The sequence below is a fragment of the Melopsittacus undulatus genome, chromosome 12, assembly GCF_012275295.1.
Source record: "Melopsittacus undulatus isolate bMelUnd1 chromosome 12, bMelUnd1.mat.Z, whole genome shotgun sequence".
NCBI classification, from domain to species: domain Eukaryota; kingdom Metazoa; phylum Chordata; class Aves; order Psittaciformes; family Psittaculidae; genus Melopsittacus; species Melopsittacus undulatus.
This window is the reverse complement of record NC_047538.1, coordinates 14,961,304-14,986,801: the sequence shown is the minus strand read 5'-3', so window position 1 is coordinate 14,986,801 and position 25,498 is coordinate 14,961,304. Positions and strand designations below refer to the sequence as shown.

The window sequence follows — 25,498 nt, the reverse complement described above, 5'->3', positions numbered from 1 at the left end:
ACAGACCTCAGTGGCCTTCTGACCAGAGACCTGGGAGCTCTATTTAAGATCAGCCCTGGCCCTCAGTCCACACATATGCTGTACTGGAGTACTAGTCTCTAGCCAAGCTACATTGATCCAGACCCCAGCCTGCAGACTGACTTCCCTGATCCTAACCTGACCTAAGCAGATTTGCTTCCCAGGTTGACTTTGAGCCTTCCTTGTCACTCTGAGATTGCCTCCTGGTTGGACCTGGCTGCCATCTCAGGTCTGCCCTGATCACCTTGGCTTGCGTGCTCTAGAAGTGGGTCCCAGACAGCAAGGCCTCTTTCTGGCCATCCGAAGGACCCCCCCTCAGCACCATGTTCCCCAGGGAGCTGCAGACCCTTGATGTTCTCTGTGACACAATTTCTCTAGTTTGGCTGTTATGCCCTGAATGTTTCAAAGGGAGAGCTCATGAAGGAGTGGGGAGCCTGCCTGCAGGAGCTCAAGGATCCTGACTATCTCCCATTGAAAAGGAATGGAAAGAAGCTCCCTTTAGATTTGGTCTTCCCAGATGCTCAGATGATGAACAGTGATTGTTGTGTCATGGTAGATCCCTCTTGTGCTGGGGAACACCCTCTTGTTTGACAGTAGAAGGACCACATGGTCTTGTGCAGTGTGGTAACTAAAGAGGAATTGTATAGTTGCTTTTACTTTGAAAACCCCCAGCAAGGCAAACGAATGTGTGTTCTGAAGTGGAATTACTTACCTCTGTTAGGCAAGGAACTGCTGGTATAGGGTTATTCATTAGGGTATCATGTCCCAGCTCTATATGGCAACTTGTGTTTTACTTTGAATAATTATGCTTACCTGCCAAATGTTCAGCATCTGAGATGCTGAGATGTATTTAGCAAAAGAGCGTCCTAAATACTGACTTAAAAGCTGAGCACAGAGAAGGTGCTTGAAAGGTGCAATGTGTCCCACTTTCTGTAATTTGTGATGACCTAAAATCCTTAATGATAGGAACTAAAAACAGATAACAAAACCTTTGCATCTTTTCTACATTAGTGTTAGCTCATGACAACTCTTAAGTTAGGGATGTGGAGAAAGTACTGGATTTGGAGATCAAAGCACCACGTCCTTAAGCTAATTCAGGGAGTAAACTGGGTAATATGCTGTCCTCTTTGCTCACTGCATTCCTCACTCAGTAGCTCACATAATAAGAAGGAAGATGCAAGATGCAGTCTGGTTAGTTGGTGGTGGTGGAGTATCTACCTTGAACTTTGCAAGCTTGTATTCTTTCTGATGCTTAGGACAGTCTCTTGCTAACAATAGCTTTCTCTTGCAGGAATGCAGATATGTATCTGCCTGAATCTTCATTTTAGAAGCACCCGGAGGATAAAATCTAGCACAGTGCTCATTAAAGTCAATATGCTCTAGTTTACAATTTGCTCATGTTTAAGTGCTTGTCTTCTAAGGTTTCCTTTGCCCACAGGCAATCTGAATAGAAAGGGAGGCTTTCCTCCCTTTCTCCCTCCATCCTCCCCAGAAAAAGAAAAATATTTCTTTCCACCTTCCATCTCCTCAGGTTTATTATCACAAAGCAGACTTTGCTGCTGAAGAATCTAGAGGGGAATGAAGAGATGTAAATTCATGCAAGATGCAGCTGGAAATGAGGATGATGGATGAGATATGTGTGTATATACATACATATATGGGAGGAGTGAGAAGGTCCCACCTTGAAGCAATTTTGGCATTACATGCCTTGGATATGAAAGGAAAGTTTACAGGGACAAGGTGTGATGGGGAAAATAATCTCTACAAGTAACTGGTTTCTTTGTTGTTGGGGAGGTTGGGGTTGCATGAAGATAAATAGAAGCTCTGAGTCATATACAGTCAAAATACAGTATCTTCAAGAAAAATGTGAAGGGACTAACATATTTGTCCCAGGAACTAGTTTCACTTCTCAAGTTGTGGGCAGAAGACACAATGTGACATATGAACACTACCATAAAGGATTCAGTGTGTATCGGAAGTTATTTGCCATAATGATTAAGTACTGCACACTGAAGGAAGGATTTCCTTTAGGATTTCAGAAGCCTTATTTTCATTGATTGATTCCGTAGCCTGAGTTACTTTGTGGTTTCAGTAGAAATTGAAGTAGTGCCTGTTTGTATCACCTCTGGTGGTCCAGCATGTGTTGTCTTTGAAGGTTGTCCATGTTCCATTTTGACTGAGATGATTGAGGCTTATTGTCATAGTCTCGGTTAATATTTAGCCCTTACCTGAAAATGAAAGTGCCTTCTTTATTGAAGTTTAAGTTCCAGAATGTCAGAATACAGCTGTAAATAAAGGAAACTAAACAGGGGCATCTCAGCTTGTTTCAAAGGAAATTGTAGATCACACATGAATTAAATGACACACTCCACATTGTGGAGCTTAATGAGTACTCCGCTCCTGCCCAGCAGCATAAGGTCACTGGGAAGGAATCTGTCCTTCAGGGCTTGTGGAAAACATGGCAGAGCAATCCAGCATTCAGCTTTGGGATGAAATGCATTTTTTCTAAATAAAATGTTACAAAATAAAATGTTTTTGAATCATAGAATAGTTAGGGCTGGAAAGGACCTTAAGATCATTTAGTTCCAACCCCCCCTGCTGTGGGCAGGGACACCTCACACTAAAGCATGCCACACAATGCTTTGTCCAACCTGGCCTTGAGCCAGGGATGGAGCATTCACAGCTTCCCTGGGCAACCCAGTCCAGTGCCTCACCACCCTAACAGTAAAGAATTTCTTCCTTATATCCAATCTAAACCTCCCCTGTTTAAGTTTTAACCTGTTACCCCTTGTTCCCTGGTGATGAAGCTGCTCACAGGTAAAGAATACTTAAACCTATACATAGTTAGATTCAACACCTGTGTGGCAACAATTTCACCCCAATCATTTTGTTTTCCTATGATATGAAAAGGTAAATTGAACTTGTCCACAGTGTCTTCTTTACAGAAAGTGTGTGTTCACTTTGTAATTTAGGGCTCTGTCATTCTTTTTTATAATATTGGGGGGGGGGGGAAGATGTGGCATTGTGTGTGTATTTGTGCATTTATATTTGTGTGTACACTTAATAAAGGGTGTTCTTAGTGTGCCATTTGACAAGGTGTGCAAATAGAAGCCCTACTTTGGCTTTGAGGTGTGTGTAGCCCCATACCTTCAGGGCTTATAATGACATGAACAGCCTGTCATTTCTTTTTAAGTAGCTGAGGATTCATAATGCTGGGGAAAAGTCTTATTACTCAGTATGTAAGCTGGTCCTTTATTGGCCACTTGCTGTGAAACTTCTGAAATACATTCATCTACCAGAGGGAGCTTCTCTGATTTCTGCACTGAGACACACAATTGTGTGAGGAAAAGCAATGTTCAGACGTTGGTGCTGGCTGGAAGAAGAAGGGTCTCTTTGGGCACCATCCCTCCAAGAACCAGCCTTTGATCTACTTTCTTTCTTTTTAGTCTTTCTTTATATTGTCTACCTGTTATAAATTTTAAATAAGCATATAGCCAGTGAGATCTTACAGACCTCGTGAAGGGAAGGTGTCAGAAGGCATTTCACATAATTCAGCTATTAGTCTCTAGCTATCCTTTTTTTTTTTTTAATTATCATTGCTCTGGTCAGTTTGACAAAGGTGTCAGTTTAATAGTAGGTCTGGATGGTTTATAGCCTTCTGCAGTCTGCAACTGAGTGTATTTTATCAAATGTAAAGAAACTTTTAATGTTGCATAAGATTAACTACTCTGAAAGCAAAGTCCTGTTCACTGCAGAACTGAATGAATGTTTTTAGAAACAAAAATTACGTTCTTCCTATGCTGGGCATTGAAGGGAAAGCTGAAAGCAGGTTTAAATATAAGGTAGTGTCTGTTAGTCTATGATATGTTGCCTATAAATACGATGAAGTCCTGGACAGATGCTTCACATGATTTCCTTTTGCTAAACTGAGGCCAGTCATACCAGCATAGTTTTGCAGCATGCTTTTTTGAGACAGGAAGTACTTCTTTCTCTGACTCTCTACTTGCAAGTTGCTGGGTAGAGTGTGTTTTTCAGTTGAGAAAGCTGAAATGAATAGAATAGTTATGCCATGATGGTGGAAATTAAATATTAATTTTTATTTCTTACCTGCTTCTATAGGAACAAAGCCCCAGTAACCAGACATCAATAGCAATGATGCAAGAGCCTCAAGAAATGGTGGAAGAAACAGTTACTGTGGAGGAAGATCCAGGCACTCCCACTTCGCATGTGTCCATTGTCACTTCTGAAGATGGAACTACAAGAAGAACTGAAACCAAGGTGAGAGGTTAATAACCAATGAGGAAAACGGCAAAATATCATCTGATCACAAAGTGAAAATAGCAGGGAAAATAGAAATCACTAAATAGCTTTAGTGATGACAACCAAGCTGATGTAATCCTCAGTGATACTGAACGTTCTGTTTGCCAGTAAAGCTGAGTTCAGGGCTTCTTCAGTTTCACCTCTACATCTGGTTTGCTCCTTATCAGCTGTGCTACCACAGCTGTTGATTGAGCTGTGAACTGAACAGTAGAAAATACCAAATAAACTAGAACTCCTTCCCAGAGTGTTTATTCTTTTAAGGTTCATTTTATTTTACTGAAACAGTTCACAGCATTGCCCTGCAAACACATGTAGTGATAAAAGTATTAGATAAGTTGTTAGGGCTTGGAGTAAATTATATTTGTAGCCAAGGAAAATGTGTTTGGAAATATGTCTTCAAATTAGTTAACAATGTCTAATAACAATATGTGATTATGCCTTTTTCCTTTAGACCAAGAAATATCTTGTTTAAATAACACTATAGCATTTAAATTCTGCAGTGATCTTCTGAATGGCATTTTATTCCTGATGCATGGGAAAAGCTGGGTGTGTTCTCAAATGACCTGTACTTCAGGTTCAGCTGGATTACAAGTGTTACATATATTCTGAGTTTCCTGATGTCTCTTTCTTCTCTTTTCTAAGATAATTTTGAAGCCTCGTTGAGCACTTGTTGCATGCTTTCCAGTACCACTGGAACATTAATACACCTTATCAATTTGGGTCTTGGAAGCTGAGCTGGAACCCATGTTAGATTTTGGTCTTGTGAAAGTTGAAGGGTGATTGCCTTTTTAAAAACTTCTAAACAGCACTGATTTTAAAAAAAAAAAAAAAAACTGTCCAGCTGCTTTATGTGTGATAAGGCACCAAACACCCTGCAGAAATCAGTGTTGATTTTTACTGACATTCCAGAATTGTGGTCATCTAAGGTATTCAGAACATCAGATCCTCAGTTTGGAGTAAATGGGCATTGAATTCCTGAGGTCAGTGGGCCTCCACACTGTACTATAAACTGAGTATCTGGTTTTATATTTGTTGCAATTAATTACAAGATAAATATTACTGGACTGTTTTCTCATTGTTGGAAGAAGATGAAGGTCTTAAAAATCAGACAAACCCCCTCCCCCCCCACATTTTTATTAACTCTTGAAAAAAATCTGATGTATTTAGTCTGTGACTTACTTGAAAGAAATGCTGTTTTCTTTCTAGTGGCAACAACAATGGCTGTTATTTACAGGAAGGAAGCAATAAAATCACAGTGGTGATGGACACATTTTTATGAGCACTAATAGCAGCTCAAAGTTTTAGGAGACTGGAAGTGCAACTATGCAAGTGAGTAAAACGGGAGCTGTGACTGTAAAAATAGAGAGGAGGCCAAGCAGTTGTCCCTAGATAACAGCGCCACATGGAAATGAAATAGTTTGTCTGAAATAGTTGTGCCACTGATAAAGATGCATGTTTGTCATAACCTAAAAGGTGCGATTTTTCACCTCTGTGTGGTGTAGCTGCTATTTTTCTGTCTTCCCCAAGAAAAGGACAGTTGCAGCTCCAAAACAGGAATTGTATCTGCATATTGGAAAAGAACACTAAAAAAATGGCAACCCAAGAGCTACTGTTCCATTTCAAAGAGCACAGCTTTCTTCTGTTGTTGTAGTTCATTTCAAGCAGTGGTATGTACAGAAAGGGGGAAGGGTGTATAGCTGTCTTGCTCTGCATTTGATTCAAATAATGCCACTGACTTCAACTCACCTACTGTCTGGAGATGTTTCCTCATGTTTTATTGCTAAAAAGACTATATCTTGAAAAAATAATTAAAAGAAAAGAAGAAAAATCCAGTTGTTCAGAACTGATTCTGAAATGTCAAAACATAGATTTAGTTGGTGTAGCCCTATCTCTGTCAGAAGAGCTGCTGTGAGTTTACTGAGGTGGTAGTTGTCTCTGAAACAGTTTTGTGACTTTTCCTTGCTGTGATAATCTGTCATAGATCTAACAGCTCGTAACTGTGAATTTGAGGTCAGATTTTATAATTATTTTTAATTACACTGGTCTTCAACTTGCTTTTTGGTTTTCGTGGGAAATGTGTAAATGAGAAGTACTGTCACTGGGGTTTAGTAGCATCAGTTAAGTGTCCAGGAGTTAATTAGTATTGGCTTACTATCAGTTCTAATAGGTATTGTCATAATGTTTTCGTAGGTTATACTGTTGTATGTGAGAGCCTTACAAAGAAAATTAAGTTTCTTAATACCTGTGTGCAGGGACAAAATTCTGACCTTGCTGCTCAGATGTGGACAGCAAAGGAAAGCATTTCTCTGGGATGAGAGATGCAAACACATGTCCGTTTGGATGCACTGTGCAGTAGTGTAGGATCTTTGTTGAGCCCAGAAATTGCTGTTTTGTGTCCTCCCAGATTAAAACAGAAAAGGGAGTGGGAAAGAACAGCCTCTATGCCCCATGCAGATCTGGCCTTGGTTCTAGTGTGCAGGTACTTTTTATCCTTCTAAAGGAGCATTATTTCCTGTTGTGGAAATCCTCATATCTATCTTCAGTAATACCTAATGTGGCTAATGTTTAAACTTTAGATGGTTGTAGTGTGTTCATGCAGTATTATTGGGGATAGCTTTATGCTCAGCCCTTTTATTTGTTCTTCTTTGATCAGTTAAGGTAGTCAGGACAACATACACATAAAGGCTTTAAGCCTCTGCATTGCTGTGCTTGCTCAAGGCCTTTTTGAGGAAGGGTTTAGAACCTATTTGTGCTACTTCTGTAGCTAGAAGACTCTCCAGCAAATTTGTTTTGCAAATAAATTGGCAGCACAAGATGCTTCCTCTGACAGAGAGACCAGAGATGTTTTCCCAGTGTGTGTTTTCTTTTCTAGCTGGCTTGTCACAGAGTGGTTGGGGTTGAAAGAGACCTCTAGAGATCATCTAGTTTAGCCTTTCCAGCTAAAGCAGGTTCAGCTGGGGCAGGTTGCACAGGAACGTGTCCAGGCCCATTTTGAATGTCTCCAGAGAAGGAGACTCCACAACCTCTTGACAGCCTGCCTTGTACTCTGTCACCCTCAAAGAAGTCTTTCCTCATAGTCAGGTGAAACTTCCTCTCTTTCAGTTTGTTCCTGTTGCCCCTTATCCTGTCACTGGGCACCACTGAAAAGAGGGGTGCTGCAGTCCACTAACCATCTTCATAGCCTTCCTCTGGACCCTCTTCAATAGTTTCTTGTCTGTTTTGAACCTGGGAGCTCAAAATTGGACACAGTACTTAATGCCGTTTAGTATGTACTTTTGATTCTTCGGAAGAAAATTGTCATTTATGCTAAATGCTGTGAATCTTTATCTCACTGGAGTGTAATACCTCTAAAATTCCAGCTTTTGAAATGAAGCAGAGCAAAGGCTACAGATGTGAAAGCTCCTGAATGCTGCTGTTTCTTTATTCCCCTTCCCTCATTGTTTGAAAACCATAATTTATAGAGGTTATTCTCTCCAGTAGTATAGTAAGTGAACAGCCTTATTCCAGAAGCATTGACAGTTTTTCTATGCTTTTCCCTGCATCTCTGAAGATGCTTGTAGCAGTGAGGCAGGAAGAAAGGCATAATGGAATTTAATATTTGACATCTTTTAAATGGAGAACATCTGCCTTTTCAAAATGAGATACCTCTGAGTAATTTTCCCCAAACTGTTATTCTCTTAGTACTGTATTAAGTCCCTACATAACGTTCACTGCACAAAAGATGTAGCAGATAATGCTTCATTTCAACTTTATAAGCTCTCTGGAAGCCAAAGACCTATCATGCTACAACAGTGAAAGTCACCTTGGGGGGAGACTACCACTTCTTGCCCATCAGCTGGAACACTGCCATGTGTTAAAGGGCCTGTTTGTAAGTGGCTCAAGAGAACTCAGAAAAGCAAATTAGATGTGTGTTTTGCTTGTGTTAGTTTGCTTTTTTTTTTCTTTCTTCAGGCACCTTTTATTTTTATCTTTGAAATTATAAAAGATTGGAGAGATTTAGGTCACTTATTGAAAATGATGGTTTATGGTAATAAACTGCAAGATCAATCTGTATACAAAGTTGTTTAATTTGTAGTCCATCCATTTGTGCTTTTTGATACCAGGAAGACCAGACCTTTCCCAACAGTGATTAACTGCTGCTCCCACTTCCTAGTACCAGTGATGCAAAATTGCTTGTGATCGAAACTCTTCTGTTGTGATGGTGCCAGGTACCCCAAGCTGCAGTTCTTCAAACTTTGCAGAAAATTCAAGTGAATTATGTCATAGAGTAGGAATGGATCTCAAACAAAGTCAAAGGCCTTAAGCTTAAAATTGAAGGGGAGAAATTTGAGCTGTTGTTTTGAAAACCTATGGGGTGATTTCTTACACAGTGTTTAATAGAAAGGTAATAGCTTCAACCTGCTTGGTATGATAATTTTTACAGGCCATAGTTCAAAACTGAGCTCTCAGAAATGTCAGACTGCTTTATCCTTGTGCATTCCTTCTCATCTGTTTTCTATTTTATGACATAGTTTCAAAATTTTTTTTTCCTCTGTCAGCTTTTATAATGTACTTAATTTATATTTAAAAAAAAAGGTGGAGGGGAAATGGAAAACCACCCTCAATAACAAAATGGAAGGCAAAAATATAGGTACTGGTTAAGACTATTGCATTTGACTGCGATAGCCCGCTTCAACTGAAATCTCAGTACTCTGTCCTCCTCTTGTCTGAGCACTGTGCACTTTGAGACATCTGCATGTGCATTCAGGAAGTCAAATCATTGAATATTTTCATGTTTGGTCTCCCGTTCTTCAAGACAAATAAAAGGAGGAGGGACAGAAAAATACAGAAACTGCTTCAGGTGTGTACATCTTTACTTTGTGTTCCATTGACAAAGGTATTTCCAGAAATAGAATTAGTGAAAATATTATTATGGATCCTGCAGGAGGATCATTTAACATAATAATTGCTATCTGGGGCAAGAGAACCATGGGTAGGTCCATAAACCTGAAATATGCTTAAATTCTGGAGTCAAGGAGCAGCAATGAAAGCACTACTCTTCAGTCTTAGGAGTTTGTTTGCAGAGGGCCTGAATAAGCTGGTATGTTGGAACTTATTTTTTACTGTGGCTGAGGCTTTAATATAGTTTACAAGGAGTAAGGAATTGCAAATATATTTTAAGCATACTCAGACAGCTTTTTCATAGGGAAGTAAATTGAAGCTTTCATGTGCTACTCTGTTGCATTGAAACAATTGAACACCTTTGATTTGTACTTGGGCTAAAAGACCTCTTTAAGCAGGTATTCTTTAAAGATGGAAAGTAAACAGAGGAAGTCAAATTAGACTTCCTCAAAGTAACTTGTATCTCTAAATTTTTCTTTAGAGCATATCTGTAGTAAGGAGTTCATGTTAATAAATCTTTCTCAAGATTGGATGCATGTGGAGGATCAGGTGTCTCTCAGACAAGACAGTCTGCTGGGACTCCCAGCTGGAATTAGCTTCCTTCTTTCTGGCTAATGCATCCATATTAAGCAAACCACAGAAATGCTGGGAGAGAAGATTACTGTGTTGTCAGCTGCTCAAGACTGCTCTGTTCTTTTAAGAAATATAAATGAAACATTCCCTTGAGCTGGATTTCCTGAAATAAAGATGCTTGGTTTGTTGGTTGTTTTTTGTTGGTTTTGTTTTTTTTTTTACTGCTTGGAAACCTAATAAATCGCCCTTCCTCTGTATGCTGGCTAATTGCTTCCAAAAAGCTTCCCTTTATAGTCCTACAGGCAACAAAGTCTGTTTATCGCATGATAAATCTTCTATCTCAGTGCCTACCCCTGACAAATGAGGCATGAGTGCAAATACTCCCTCTCCCTCTCAAAATACAAGACTTGGTTTGATTGCCCCACCATAACACCTTTAGCATTAGTGAATGCTTTTATGCTATGAGAAATGTGTTCTTTAATGCTTCAGTGAAATGTTCCTTTTTATGTGTCTGACGGGGTTTTGGATTGCCCCGATTCTTTCTACTTGTTAATAGGCACAGCATTCAGAAAATAATAAAGGTGAAGCTGTGCTAACATTGCAGACTTGTTCCTACATGCGAGGGCTGATGCTAAGTGTATCTTTTTGACTAGCTATAGCCATTGAAAACTTGTCTGTGCTAGTCTTGAAGGCAGAAAAGTAAGACAAATTGGGGAGAAAAATGCAAATGAATCTGTGTTGTCATATAAAAAAAGTACTCTCTGTAAATACTCTATAGAGAGGATGGTGAAAAACTCAGTAAGGGGAACTGATCATTATATAGGAATTGCTTTTGCAAGTGTTCTGAAACTGCTTTTTTTGTGTGTATGAGTGTGTGTGTGTGTACACATACTGAATATTGGTAGACAAATGTCCTTGCCATAAAATTTCTGTGTTGTGTTTCCTCATTCTGTTTAATAATTATGATTCTGAAAGAAAACCAGCAGTCAAAACTGAGCAAGCATCCAGAATTGGCAGTAGGCTACTGGGTTAAGACATGCAGCAGCAATGCCTCTTCTACAAAGACTGTCAAAGGATGCTGCAGGTCAAAGGTTGTTCTTCTTCTGTGCTACTGCTGCAGCCAGACGGTGGCGTATTTAGCAGTAGGCATTTTGCATTGTCTGATCTTGACAAGTTTATGAAAAATTACACATGACAAACCATGTGCATGGCAATGTAGGCCTTGAAAAGCAAACCTCAGAATTAATGTTTAAAATATCTGACTCCTTTGGAAAAGTGCTGAAAGGGCTTTGAGCTCATATGAGTGCTCTGCCTGGCATCTAGAAAGCTGCCTCTTTGTTCCTTCCTGAGCAAAAGTATCAATTTCTGAGTCATCAGATTGTTGAAGCATTACTTTACTTCCTGTTATTCCTGTTACTGGTTCCTAAATTCAAGAATACAAAGGACCAGCACTTTGCATCCAGTTTTGTTGTTGCTTTGCAAAACTCTTGTATTTCAGGCCCGGGAAATGCTGTTTTTCTTACTCTTACAAGATCACTTATGAACATACTGTTTTGAATCGGACTACTGTTTCATACTTCAGTAGGAGAGTACTGAGCTGTGTGGCCTTCTGTATGTCCACCTCACAAAGAGCTACTGTAAGCTATGCCAGCTCTCTCTTTTCTCTAAATGCTGTCTAGTTTTATAAATGCCATGACAGTGGTCATGCTGATAACTGAGTGGAAAGTACAAGTATTGTGTGCAGGTAATAAGCAAAAACAGCTGTTGAATGTTATATCATGAAATAAATATTTGGTTTCTACTTTCCTTCCTTCTAGTTATAAAAATGTGTGCTTTTAAAACAAGGGAGAATGGAAGGTTTGGAGGCATGAAAAACTAACATCTTTCCTGAGGTTTACCTGCTAAGGAAATCCCTTTGGGTTGAAGAGGCAATTTCTTTGGCTCTGGCCCAAATTAGCTACAAAGGTTGTGTTGGTACCTGGCTATGCTTTATTCAACATCATGATGCTGTTTAATTACTCTGATGGTGGAGAGCCATTTGTGCTGCTTTCAGTCTTGCAGGATTTCATTACTCCATTAGGCTGAAGTATCATTTTCTCACAGATGCCTCTAGGAAAAGAAATGCTGTTTGGGTAAATTTTTGCTGTTTGGTGTGTCTGTGTGAAAACATCTGGTTGGAGGACATGTCTGGAGCGGTTTCAAGAGTCCCACTCTAATTATTTTGTTTTAACAGCAGCTTGGCTAATCTGGTGCCAATCTAAATGTTTAAATCAGAGGCTATAGGTCAAAATATCTATTTAGACTACACTAAGCAATCCAGGCATACATGTTATAGTCACTGTTTCTCTTGATGTATGTAGTTCAGTCTGTGGCTTACAGGAAGAAATGTGTCATTTACCTTTAATATTTTAGTAACCCAAAATGTCTCTTAACAATGTTGGTGTTCGTCCCCTCTCTTCATATAATACTCTCTGGTGGATTGATTCTGTCACTCATCCTTGTGGTGTGTTGTTTTGTTGTTTGGTTGTCTTGTTGGTTGGTTTTTGGTGGTGATGGTTTTAGTGGTGTTTGTTTGTTTTACAAAGTCAGCATTTACTAGGGTTAGGGTAACTTTGTTGTAGGTTAAAGTAACTTTATTAGGGTTAGGGTAACCAAGGGTAGTTTGGCTTCTGCCTGGACTTTGTATTCTCTCTAAAAGAGAGTGGTGGTCACTCTGGAAAATGGCACAGAAGATGATGGACACCACATACCAACTAAAACAGAAGGCCCTTTGCTAGTTTGTAAATAGTGGCTTTTGTCCAGCACTGTTTTACGCAGATTATCAGACCTTTTCCCATGAAATCAGAACATTCTTGAAAGCTCTTGAGGAGTCTTTGTTCTTACCCTTTAGCAAAATCCCTGAACATAAGGGCTTTCTGGACCCTAAACATTTCTAGTTTTCATCATTTATGGGAAATAGACTAATACTGTGTTGAAATTAAATGTGCTTTATAGGAAGAAAAGGTAAAGATGTATTTGTCTGCAGACTTCTTTAATGTTTTAAACGAGTTTGTCTGGTCCAGTATGTTTAGGGTACTTGCAGTTGAAAAAGTTCTGTGGCATTAGTGTTTGTTACTGCAAATTTGTTAGTCACCCAAAATTGGAATGACAGCTACCCGTTGGGCTTGTGTGGTGGTGGCTGGGTGTAAGTGTACGTTAAAAGAGAAAGTAGTTGTGCTGTCTAAAAGCTTGAAGTCCAAAATTTTTCTGTTTGAGATCATGGTTTCCTAAGTATTACAGCCATATTTGAGCAAGTTATGCATCAGTACAAATTATCCAAATCAGGCAGGGACATGTAACTGTATTTCTGTCAAACTAGAGGATGTGATGTGGTATTTGTGCTGATTGTGAGAGGACAGGCTGTGGCTTCTCAACATTTTGAAGTCTGCTCTAGGAAAGATGCCTACTGAAAGCCTTTTGGGCAAGTATGAACTGGTAAGATGACTTTGCACTGCTTGCACATGCTGTCACATGGCTGCAATGGTTTTGATTTGCAGGAGTCCCAGAGTGCCCTCAGCTCTGGCTCTGTGACCTGTCTTTTATGCTTTGTGATTATCTCTCTCTGTTTTACTGTTCCAGTTCACTGCATGTCTCAGCGTGTTGTGCAGCAAGGAGAAAATTAACCTGTTCGTTTGCTGTTTCTTCACAGGTTACCAAAATGGTTAAAACAGTCACCACCAGAACAGTGCGTCAGGTGCCACTTGGGCCTGATGGCCTGCCATCAATGGATGGCTCCTCTCCCATGGGCAGCTACACAGATTCAATAGACAGAAGGTACATGAAGAATGGGGAGCGGTACATTACACCACAAGCATCATCCACGTTAAATAGATCTTACAACAGCTACAACGATTCGTACCCTGACAGTCATGAGGGTCAGTATCGCCCTTATATTGGTCATGATGGTTATGGCGATCTATCTGATAACTATGGCAGCTTGTCTCGTGGTGTCAACTACCGTCCTCGCTATGCCTACGTGCCAGGAAACAGTTACAGGCCAGATGATGGTAGCTTCACTTTGCCAAGCAGAAGGGATAACTACGGTCCAGTTGCCCAGCCTCAGGTGCCAGTGGGTAGCAACATTGATTTGAACCGCTCCCAGCCAGAACGCTTCCAGCCAGAGCCCTATGGACTGGAAGATGATAACCGCAGCCTTGGAGTCGATGATGAAGGATATGAACTGGACCCTGATTATTCCACTGTGAATCGGAGGACATCTGCAGGTGTGCCAGAGAGAGGAAGACCTCATAAAGGAAGGTAAAATACATTTATTTTTTATAATGTAGCTTTTTTTTTTTTGCTTACTTGAACTCTTAATGGTATGTTAAGTTCTGGAATCACTTGAAAGAAAAACAGGTAGAACCTGTCATTTTGTTAGCCCATAAATGACTGTAAAATGCACATGAAATTTAGAAGGGAGTGAGGGGTAGTGATCAGGAGCCTTCTCATTATGTTTCTGGGCTCATTAGTTTAGGTTAAATTTACAAAGAAAGAGATGATCTTGTTAGGAGAGTGCCGAGTTACGTTTTTCCTTTCTTCTAAGGAACAGTTGAGACTACATTGTGTTGTCCTGAAGACATCCCACACTAGCAAGGTGAAAAGAGAAATTTGTAATCTGTGAGACTTCTGAAAGGTCTGGTTACGTGTACATCTGCTGAACAGAAATTCTGAACAGCTGGTTGGGGTTCCAGAGGAGCTGATACCTGGTGTTGAAGGGATGCCTTGTTGGATAAAAGCTGTCTTGTGAGGTATTTGACAGCTTCAGCTGCTGATCCTGTGCTAACTGCACACCCTCAGCTGCAGGTTGTGCAGTACAACCATTTCAGTCCAGGTTGTGCTTAAGCTTACTGAAGTATTTAAACATTTTGTAAAACCAGATCATTATTTTGTCTTGTGCCTGCATGAAGAGGAGATAAAAGCATCTGGTTTGCACTTAATGTAACTTCATTTGTGACCAGTCACAAATTACTTCTGGTTCAGTCCCCTTTCCAGGGGATGTTCCATTTTATGCCATATTTTCTGATTTTAGTTGTTTATGCTGGGCTTGCAGCTGTCAGCTTTTGCTCTCTTCTTGGGAAGAGAGGCTTATTACTCAGCTGAAAGTTATCTTCTGTATATGAACCTACAAAACTTGTATATTTTGTTCTCGAAGCAGTGTACAAACTTTTGTGTGTTTGCATGAAGTCATGTCCTCATGATTCATGTTTTGATGTGGAATTAGTTCTCACTATTTTCCTTTTAATTTAGTTTCCAGAGCTGTAAAAAGTCTTGTCACCTATTTGCCCCTGTGTGTGTAGATGTTCTTTGGATTTAACACTTCTAACTGAAGCCTTCACTTCAGCAGTAATTCTTGGGATTTGGGTAGGCCCTTTCACTCTCGTCTTGGAGTGCTACTACTTGAACATGTTATGTTTTTCATGATTCCTTCCCTACTTTCCTAGATCTGTCTTCCTTCACATTTCTGGAAGTTCAGTGGAATCAGGCACCTGCAAATCATTATCTACTTTGAAAGAAAAAAAGAGAGAAAAGGTATCATAGAATAAATTGTAGAATAGTTTAGGATGGAAGGGACATTAAAGCTCATCTAGTTCCAAACCCCTGCCACAGGCAGGGACACCTTCCACTAAACCAGGTTGCTGAAGCCCCATCCAACCTGGCCTTGAACACTGCTAGGGATGGAGTATCAAGGCATAACTCCCAGAACAACTTTTTAAGTCCCTTGTGTCATCTTTGATCTTGCAAGCTCATCAACTAGTGGAACCACATCATATTACATAAACACATTAGTGTTTTATGGGGCAAAAGGGAATACATGCAGACAGTAGGTGCTAAAATACTGTTCAGTCTATCAGACCCTGTTTGCTGTTCCCCTGCATCTACACAAGTTTACAGTTCTTGTTAAAAGCAGTCAGGCAGCAGTGCTTTTAAATGTTTATTAATGTTTTTCAAACTAGGCATGATGAATAATTAAATGTATTCTTATAACCTACCCATTTGCATTTTTAAGCTTTTGTTTGGTTTAAGCATGTCTTTGATTTATTGTTCCTTGCAGTTTAGATAGGACCAATTCACAATTTTTTTTTTTTAGGTTTCTTTTATTGTGAGGGTTTCTTCCATATTAAATACGATCAAGAAGCTTTGACAAGTAATTAGCCTGACTGTGGCAGCAAAATTCAGCTGGTGAGAACATAAGAAGGTTGTATGAGGGGCTTCTTCATAAGTAGTTAATTTTTGACATTTCAAAGAAAAACTTGAACAATTCAAAAAACCTGCATTTCAGATATGCTACTGATCTGCAAGGAACTGAAGACTACAAATAGTGCTTTGTATTAGGTGAGGGTAATTACTACTTGATTATTCCTTTCTAGGTTTTTTTAAATAAGTTATTCCTTGTGAAAATTACTAAATGAGTGTGATAAATTGATAGCACCTTTGATTTCAGAAAGTTTGTATGTTTAGAGTGGGTATAACAACATATTAGAAGCTTCTCTACATCACACGTCTTTCAGCTTGGACATCTCCATCATGCCACAAACAGACTTCTCTTGGATTTCTGCGGAAACTGCAGTTATTCTCTCGTTTTCTTCCCAGTAAGTGCTGCCCTCATTTGTTAATAGGTTAAAGGTAGAATAAGGATCCTGGCTGATAGTTCCTAGTTTTGATGCTGTTCTGTCTGAAGGGACTGAATGGAAACTTCTTATCTGAATCCACGGTAGTACATCTCACCCCATGTGATAAAGAGGCCTCCTAGCTGTGTCTGGAGGGGTTCCTTGTCCAACAGGATTTGTAGTATGATTATTCATTCAATCCCTTGCATGCTCCATTTGATCACAGAAATAAATATCTATTGTGCTTTCCTTCTGTCATCACCAGCTTCATTTTAAGCTACTTATATTTCACTTTAAATTGGGGAAGAATATGCCTCTTCACAAACATCTGCAGATCCAGATAACTGCACAAAGGCAGATATTCTCTGTTGGCTCCCCAGTGCTTCTGGCTGGGTTTGTTTCTTATTTTCTTTTATACTCAGTTACTGATGTAAGATATATTATTTTCTGCAACTGTACCTGGCACTTGATGTTCTGTTCTTCAGCATGTGCTCTGGATTGGTTTGTGTCAGATTGCCTAATAAATTGGGGTGAGAGACATTTTGATAATAGTTATTTAATATTACTCAAATTAACTTGTGAAGATATTTAAACATCTTTAATTGAGTTTATGCCCTTTTTTCTTCAAATGGTAGGTTGCCTTTATTAAATCAGGAGGGGGTTTATTATAGTCTTTAAAAATACATAGTCTTATGGTGTTGCAAGGTGGTTTATATACAGTCCTTTTTGAAAGAGAATTAGGAAGTACTGAATATGTTTCATGCACAAATCCCATCCCTACTATTAAATATTTTTAATCATTAAATTGGAGTTAGCACAGATCAGAAAAAAATGGCAAGTCATAATTCATCTTACTTTTAAAATTTATCTTCTGTTCAACTTCTCATTTCTTGCCTCTGTGACAACTTTATTTCCTGAGTGGATCACTACAGTTTGCACTTGTACTGGCATTCATGGGACTTTTTTCCTTTTTTTTTTTTTTAACCCCTAAAGAGCCTAGAGCAGCTACTGCCAGTGTTACTATTCCAGACTAGGCAGGATATGCATTTTTAATGGTGACTAAATCAACAACAAAACACTTTTCTGCTGTTAAATTTTCTATGGCAGAAGCCTGATCTAAGAGACTGAGACTATATTTGGTTGTCACTTGATGGTCCAAATTATTATTACCAGGAAACGAGCTGAATTTACGATTAAGTAACAGTAGGTCTCTTGCTTCTGTTATGTATAGACAGTGTGAGAGTTTCGCTGTCACATACATATTAGTCACATTCTACTTCTGGTGTATTTTTTCAGTCTAGAATATAAAGGTTTACATTTGTAAATGTACTTTCAGTCAGCACTTCTGGCCTAACTTCACCCATTCCAAGAGTGATCTCACCGCAGCACCCATCCTTAGGTCTGTCTGTAGACAGACCTCTTGTTTAATGCCCAGCCATTAAGTGTACTAGTAGGATATAGGCAGCATTGGCATGTTTTCTTTGTTGGGGCAGGAGTATATGGACATGCCTGGGCAGAACAGGGTGAAGCAAAATCAAAATGCAGACAGTTTAGAAAATGTGGTTTTTTTTCTGAGTGTTCTTAGATCTCAGTTTGTTGATCTGGCAGCAGAAGACTGGCGTGTGGTTGAGTTTCATGTGGCAGGAGGTAACATGAGTCAGCTCATCTATTAGCAGCTTTCAAGGGAATTTTGGTGGTTACCCGTACAGCCCATGACTCAGACTTGTCTCAGCAGAGGATGCAGTCCAGTTTTGAAATCCTGTTGTGTGCCCTCCTGTCAGGGAGCAGAGGATGGCAAAAGTAGGACCTCATTCTGCAAAGTCTTTAGATTTCCTTTTCAGTTTCTGGCATGAGGTTCCCTGCTGAAATTCCAAGCCTTTCTGGTCTTTTATCCTAAGCAGACACCAGCTGCACACTGTGATGAATGTAACACTTACATAAATTGTTGAGGATTAAATGTGTAAATCCTTCACTTGTTCACTTAAATTTGCCTATGTTGAAGCCATGAGGAAGATAATAAATCTATAGCTCTCTTACAGTTTTTATCTGTGCTAGAATGTTTTTTATCAGTTCCCTAAGACAGGTGATTAGTGAGACCCATGGCATCCTGAAAACTCAGCTGCCTTGCTACAAACAGATGGAAGGCAAGATGCTTGTAGTCAGCAACTCTGGCATACTACCAGATCTCTTCAGTCCCGAGCGTAAAGAGCTCTTGGCCGCCTCAGCACAGACGACTGTATCTGCTGAAGCTCTCATTAGTCATTCTGAATCAAGTGCCTTTCCCTTCCAGTGTAGCTGCTTTGCTAGTATGAAGGGGAAAAAATGGATTTGGTTTCCACCAGTCTGGCTCAGGATGATTTCTTTACCCTCTCTGTAAATGTGTTGCTGATTTTATTCATTTTACTTCAGAAACTGTGTTTAACTCCCAAATAGATGCATGCCTTTGATTTCTTTGCTCTTTGCACACTGTGTCCTTCCCTGTTGCCAAGCCCCCTGTTAAATGGGGGGAGCTGGGACTTGAACTGGGCCAGACCATCTTTATTCACATGGAGAGAGAGGGGATCTGTCTGCCAAGGCCACCGAAGGCCTTGTGATAGTTCTGCATTGCACTCTCTGGTCAGGTATTTTGCTCCTTTGCAGATGATCTGTTTTGTGAAACTGCCTCCCTTCAGTGCTGTTAAGCAATGGTAAAGCTGGTATTTAGAGCTTCCCTTCTCCATATTTGATCACTGTATTGAGTCATGTGAACTTGAATTGGTGTGATGAGATACTTGCCTTTACTGAGCTTTCATGTACAGTTCTTGAGTTCACACCAGTATCTCAGAGTTTCTAGATAGCTATTGAGGATCTTGAAGGGTCAAGTGTCCAGGTGTTACGTTTGCTGCCAGGTAAACACTGGGGTTTGTTACTGGTGCATTAATCAGTGCTCTTGACATTGTTTCATCTTACAGGATATGTTGGATCTGTTCTGGAAGGGCTTATTTCAACAAGGGTGCTTCTTGTGCTCATCCTTTCTCTACAGATACTTAAGAAACAGTCTTGTTTCAAAGTACTTGTCTTTGTGTACCGAAATGGTTGTGTTGTGTAATCCTGTTTTTTCCACTAAGGAGATGGTCCAGCAGAATGAGGTAGAGATTGGTGGGAACAGAGTTATAAGTGAATGTTTCATGTAAGAATGGGACTGTCCAAAAATGCCAACAGTTGTTAAAAATAATTTATGGTTCAGGGTCTGTTTCCTTGAGGATGCTTTACTTCTTCTGTGGGGATGGGGCCATCGGTACGTGCTATGGGCAGCTCTTCATCACAGAACAGTAGCTGGTGGGTTCTGAGCAGTGCTGCCTTCCCCACCACCACCTTCATATTCATCCTAAATGCAGCTGTCTGTACCTACAGCACTCAGAATTGCAACCTCTTCCCTGCAGCAGGAAGCTCTCAGCATCTTCCCTTATGTTCTTCTACCCCAGCTCCATGTCCTGGGGATTACACCAGAGAGCGATCATTAAAGGCAGGTATCATCAAAGCCTGTTGGCTGTCTTTGGTACATCAGTAGCTTTGTATTGGAATAACAGAAGAAAAACCTCTCTTAACAAAAAGAAATTGTTAGAATAAGTAGCAAGTTGGGATGTGATTTTTTTTCTTTTTTTTGGAACTGATTATTCAGTTATTCACACTTATATTTAATAACTAGTGTAGACAATCAAAAATTACTGTTGTTGGTACTGGAGTTATGTAGTGCTCTCTCCTGTCATGAGTGCTGCAGTTTAAAGTCCCAACAAGTTTCATTTTAGGCAAATGTAATGAAACCAAGGAGCTTTGTGTGGCTCAGAGGAGAGGAATCAACTAGAGGAAGATGGACTCATCTGTGTGGTTCTGTTTGGAAGGCTTCATGGAAATAGTGCAAACAAACTGCATCCCAAGACAGTAATTATCTTTGTGTATTTGCATGGCAGAGAAGGAGAGAGAAACTAAATTGTGCAGGTGTAACTGAGGTGGTATACAGGTTCTTGTGAGCAGCTCAGAGGGCTGAGGCATGTTGAACTACCAATTAGCAAGTCAAGCAAGCAAGAACTGTGCAGGGGGTGGTTATTGAAATCAGTCCTTTGCTACTTTTACACAGTCAGTAAGAATTTAGCTTGAAAGAATTTAACATGAGGATGAGCTTGAGAACCAGAGGTTTTGCTGTATTTTTAAAGCTGGTTTTCCCAAATTTATAGGTCTAAACCCAGAATTTTGTTTGAGGAGTAGTTAACGGGTTTTGTTTTTACCTCTGCCCTGTGTATATGCTCAAGAGTAAATGTTTTCAGTGTTGCTACTTTCTTCTTGGAGTGATGGAAACAGCTTTGTTCTGTGAGGGAAACTACAACAGCTGTCCAGACATTGTAAATTACTGTGTAGATCAAGTACTGAATTATACATACACAAATAACTGCATTGATAAAAGGATTTCTTCAGATTCATTCTGAGTTTTGGATACTGGCCCATTTTTTCCTTTCATTCAGTTTATGGTTTAGAACAGCAATTAAAGCAACTTAAAGTCAGCAGAGGAGCTTTTAACATTAAAAGCATTAATTGTACAAGATTCAGTTCAGTCTCCACCTCCAGTTGCTTCTCTCCCCAGAGTCTCGTTTAATTAGCAGTCCCTTCAGGATAACAGCAAGCTCCATTTTCTTTCTGAGTTCTAATGGTCTATACTTCATTCAAAATGACATCAGAAATTGTTCAGTTACATCAGTCAATGATTAAAATGAAAGCTTATAAGAATCATTTTGTAGCAATTAAAACTACTTACTTGACTGAGATTAGCTACCTAGTATTGTAGTTACCTGTCCAGGAAAAGAAGAGTAAGGCAAAAAGCTGCTGCTGTTTATATATATGAATAATGTCAGTTTATGTTAATGTCAGTTTATGTTAATATCAGTTAAGAGTAGTATTAGAGGGAAAGGAGGATGAAGAAGAAAAATCTTCCAGACTGAGGTTTAAAACAGTGGGATTAATTAGAAATTTGATTCAGCTCCCCAGTGGGTCACTTCACCTCTTTGTTCCCCTCAGCCAGGTTAGCAAGCTGGTGTGAACCTTTGGGGCAGAGCCTGAGAGAGGATTGACTGCAAAGTTGGAAGTGTTTGGGGAGCTCATAACTTTGAGGTGCAAGTTGCCATATTACCCTGGGGGCTTATTCACATTTAAAGCTGAAGAATTTGTGACCAGTGCGTTCACTGTTCACAAGCTTCAGATTTCCTTTTGTACTTCTCCTAAGGACTTACGTGTTATCTCACTGCACGTGCACTGAAGCTCCTCTGCAAAAGCTCTGCATATTCTGAAGGATGAAAGTGTCATTTTGAATAAAGGATGAAGTATATCAGTGAATCTCAAAAACAAATGTTGAAGCTGTAAATGCCTTGCCTTACAAATCTCCTGTTCTGTCTGTTGTAGGAAGTGATCAGACAGGGGGTAGGGATATTTTTCTGAAGGCTGCAGATTATAGTTGAAGAGGTGGTTGCTAAAGAAAAAGAAATATTTGTCAAGTACTGGTTTAGTTACATGTTTTTAAGAATATGGATGTTTGTCATGTGAGAATGTACTGTGTGGGTATATTTTCAACTGCCTTGATTGTAATTTTGCCCTTTGTGTGAACTGGGACAGTAATACCTATATATGTGTTAGCTGTTTGTGACTGATCTTACTTCAGTTACACACACCAAATTATGGCACAAGAAGATGGATGCCATTCATTCTAATGCTGTAAATGATCTTAAGAGTATTAAGCTCTTAAGATCATTGACTTGAATGATCCAGGTTAGGTGCTGATCTGCAGAGGAATGCTCAGAGTACTGGACTTGGTTTGCATGTCCAGCAAATTACTTTGATATTAAAAGTTGGATGCAGGCCTCTTGACCAATAGCCTTTTACATGTATTCCAAATTATTCTGTACAAGATAGATTTTTTTTTTTTTTTTTTTTTTTTTTTTTTCTAATTACATGTGTGGATTCGGAACTTATGTTTTACATCACCTTTGACACTGTTATGTATATATTGATGAGTTCAGTATGCTTGTGTGAGCGTCAACATGGAAATGTAGTGGAACTTCTCAGACTTCCTGAAAAGCATCTGTGGTCTCTGCCCAGGCCTTGAATGCCTTTAATTACAACTTTAGTTGGCCACAGAAGTAGCGGCAATAATGAAGCTGAGTGTTTCCTACTAAATGTAATCCAGCTCTATCATAATTGTTTTGCTAAGTGACCAAAATGAAAGCAATCTGTTTGATAACTTGCAGTCCCTGTCATCATTTCATTGCCAGCCAGACAAACACTGCTCATCGCTGTCCCATCACTGCTTCATACTCGGCTATGGTTAATTTTCAAGTTACTACAAATAAATAACTCGAAAGTGTAAATATGCTGCCCCTAATGATGATTGTGATATTAAAAGAGTTGCTTATAGCTGAAATCTCCATACATAAAATCATAGAATGGTTTGGGTTGGAAGGGACCTTAAAGGTCATCTACAGACTCAGAGGTACAGAGTGTTTAAATGTACTTTTTTCCCCCCCTCTTTCTTTCTCTTGGGACTGTTGCTTCTTACAGGGGCTACGATGACCCCATCGAGACAGAGATGGTTGAAGAGAGAATACCTTACCTCCATGGTGGCTACGCAGCACCGCTGGCACAGCCAGAGAGAGGAAGTATGGCTAGTATTGACCGCCTGGGGAAGCGCTCCCCCTCTATTGACAGCATTCGTAAAGACCCCAGGTGGAGGGACCCTGACCTCCCTGAAGTGATTGCCATGCTCAGCCACCCCATTGATCCAGTCAAGTCTAACGCCGCAGCCTATTTGCAGCACTTATGCTACGAGAATGATAAAATCAAAAAGGACGTGAGGCACCTCAAAGGGATACCTATCTTGGTGGGTCTCCTTGATCATCCAAAGCCAGAGGTCCATCGTAAAGCCTGCGGGGCTCTCAGAAACATCTCCTATGGGAAGGATAATGAAAACAAGGTGGCTATAAAGAACTGTGATGGGATCCCTGCATTGATCAGACTATTGCGAAAAACAAATGACATGGAAGTCAGAGAGCTAATTACAGGTCAGTGTCTGTAGTTTCTTTAATGAATTATTCTTTAGAGGGGTTCTTTCAGCTTCAGGAACAAGAATTTCTGGAGATCAGGGCACTGGAGGAAAATGTGGATCACTAGCTGCAGCTGTTTCTTTAGCTGCGCAATATTTGTGGTGTCAGAAAGCCTAAGGCAAATGTGCCCTTCAGGAGGAAATCAAGATCATCTGTGTAGGTAGCACACTTGGGTTTCCCTGGCTGCTGAGAAGATGGATGGTGCATCTTGGATGTAGCATGCAAATGCATGTGGCTGAGTTACTGAAGCTTAAATGAGTTATAGCAACTTCATTGACAGGTAATTTGTAATGCACTTTCCCCCGGTGTGTTATAATCATAGGGTAAATTATGCTAATCTAAAACTTCCTATTAATCACTTATAAAACAATCCTGCTGCCATGTCCCACTGCTTTGTATTGATGGAATGGTCAGTCTCCTCAGGAACACTTCCAGCTTTGTTGCTGTGGACTTTGGAGCTGTGCATAATGTTGCAGCAGTTCTGAGATGGAACACTCATATTTTAAGGAGCAGAGTTTGCTGTTAGATGCTCTGTGCACAGAGCTGGTTTGTTGCAGTAATCATAAATGGGAGAATTACTTTTTGAAGTTACTGAGTTCATGAACACTTTGCAGAGAGTTTTCAATTACTTATAACTCCATTATTCAACCTGTTTTTTATTTGAACTTAGTTTTGGACATCATCCAAAGAGAGTAATAAAGTATATGCCAAGTTTCCAAGTTCAGCCATTAAATGGAATAGGGTGAAAAAGTATGTCAGTTCTTAAACTAAGGAGAAATATATTGTTCTTCAGTCTCCCATAACTCATGAGGATTGAAATGGATTTCCTTTTCTCTTCTCAGAAGCTACAGGGGATGTTTGGATGGAGACCAGGGCAGTTGCAATGAATTTCAGTGCCAGAACAGAATTTTTCAGAAAGTTTTGTGAGTGTGAAAATGGGTCCAGGGCTGAAACTGTTCCGCTGCCCGATCTTATCAGTGTTGGATTCTCCAGCATACCCTACTGCAAACATGGATTAAGCCATTAGAAGCAAACATCATAATTCTGTAATTGCCTCAAAAAATTATAGCAAGCTTTTACTGGTAATCATAATTCTTTGAGATGAACAGTGACCTTGGGTGTTCCAACTGTTCTCCCCCATCCATTATAGGAGATTTAGCAAACTAGGTCTAAATATACAGTGTAGAAATCAGCAGGGGTGTTTTACTAGCTCACTATAAAAGTCTGTTTTGTCAGAGAACATCTAAGTACTGTGTGTTGGTTGTGCTCTGATTGCTGTCTATGCTTTGTCTTTTAACATGGAAACTCTGTTGGTAGTAGTTACATTCCATTTGTTGCACTCATTTAGTATGATGGCTGACTTAAATCTTTTATTTAAAGAAAAATTATCTGTTTATCTACTGCTCTGATTTACTCAAAACTCATTTCTGGAGTGCTGGGAAGGAATAAATTTATTTTTTTTTTTTAGATTCAAGAAAGGAGAAACAGATCTATAATTTACTCTGAAGGAATATCGTTATAACACTAAGTGGTAATCAGTCACTTGAGATGGGCAAAACCAAACTGGATGTTTTCCCTTTTCACACTAAATGGTGATTGCTTGGATTTCTGTTTGATTGATTACTTTTCAGTTCAAATGCATTTTATTTGATAGTAGTTCCTGCTAAGTAAATGCAGTATATTTATTCTAATACAGTTTTTGCTATTTAAAGCTCTTCATTTCCCCTTACTAAGGAACACCAGGAATACTAAGGGTATTAACTTAAACAGATGTCCAGCAACAGATGATGTGCATTTAATCTCTGCCTAACCAGGAATAATTTCATTCCATTTCTAAAATGATACCTTTCAGATCCGGTGTGAGACATTCAAGTGTCAATATAGAATAGTATTCTAGTAATCTCTCTGTGACTGGGGCTGGTGTACTTGCAGTCA

General features: G+C 39.6%; 1 protein-coding gene across 8 annotated transcripts in view; it reads left to right on the top strand.

Moving 5' to 3' along the window:
* ARVCF (ARVCF delta catenin family member) overlaps positions 1–25,498 on the top strand; it is a 278,579-nt gene that overhangs the window by 180,091 nt on the left and 72,990 nt on the right. For all 8 annotated transcript variants that reach the window (XM_034068130.1, XM_034068129.1, XM_031047772.2 and 5 more), the window contains 3 exons: positions 4,138–4,296; positions 13,481–14,088; positions 23,022–23,521. In XM_034068130.1, the coding sequence (XP_033924021.1) occupies positions 4,171–4,296; positions 13,481–14,088; positions 23,022–23,521 (1,234 nt within the window). In that variant the 5' untranslated portion in view covers positions 4,138–4,170. The remainder of the gene's footprint in view (positions 1–4,137; positions 4,297–13,480; positions 14,089–23,021; positions 23,522–25,498) is intronic.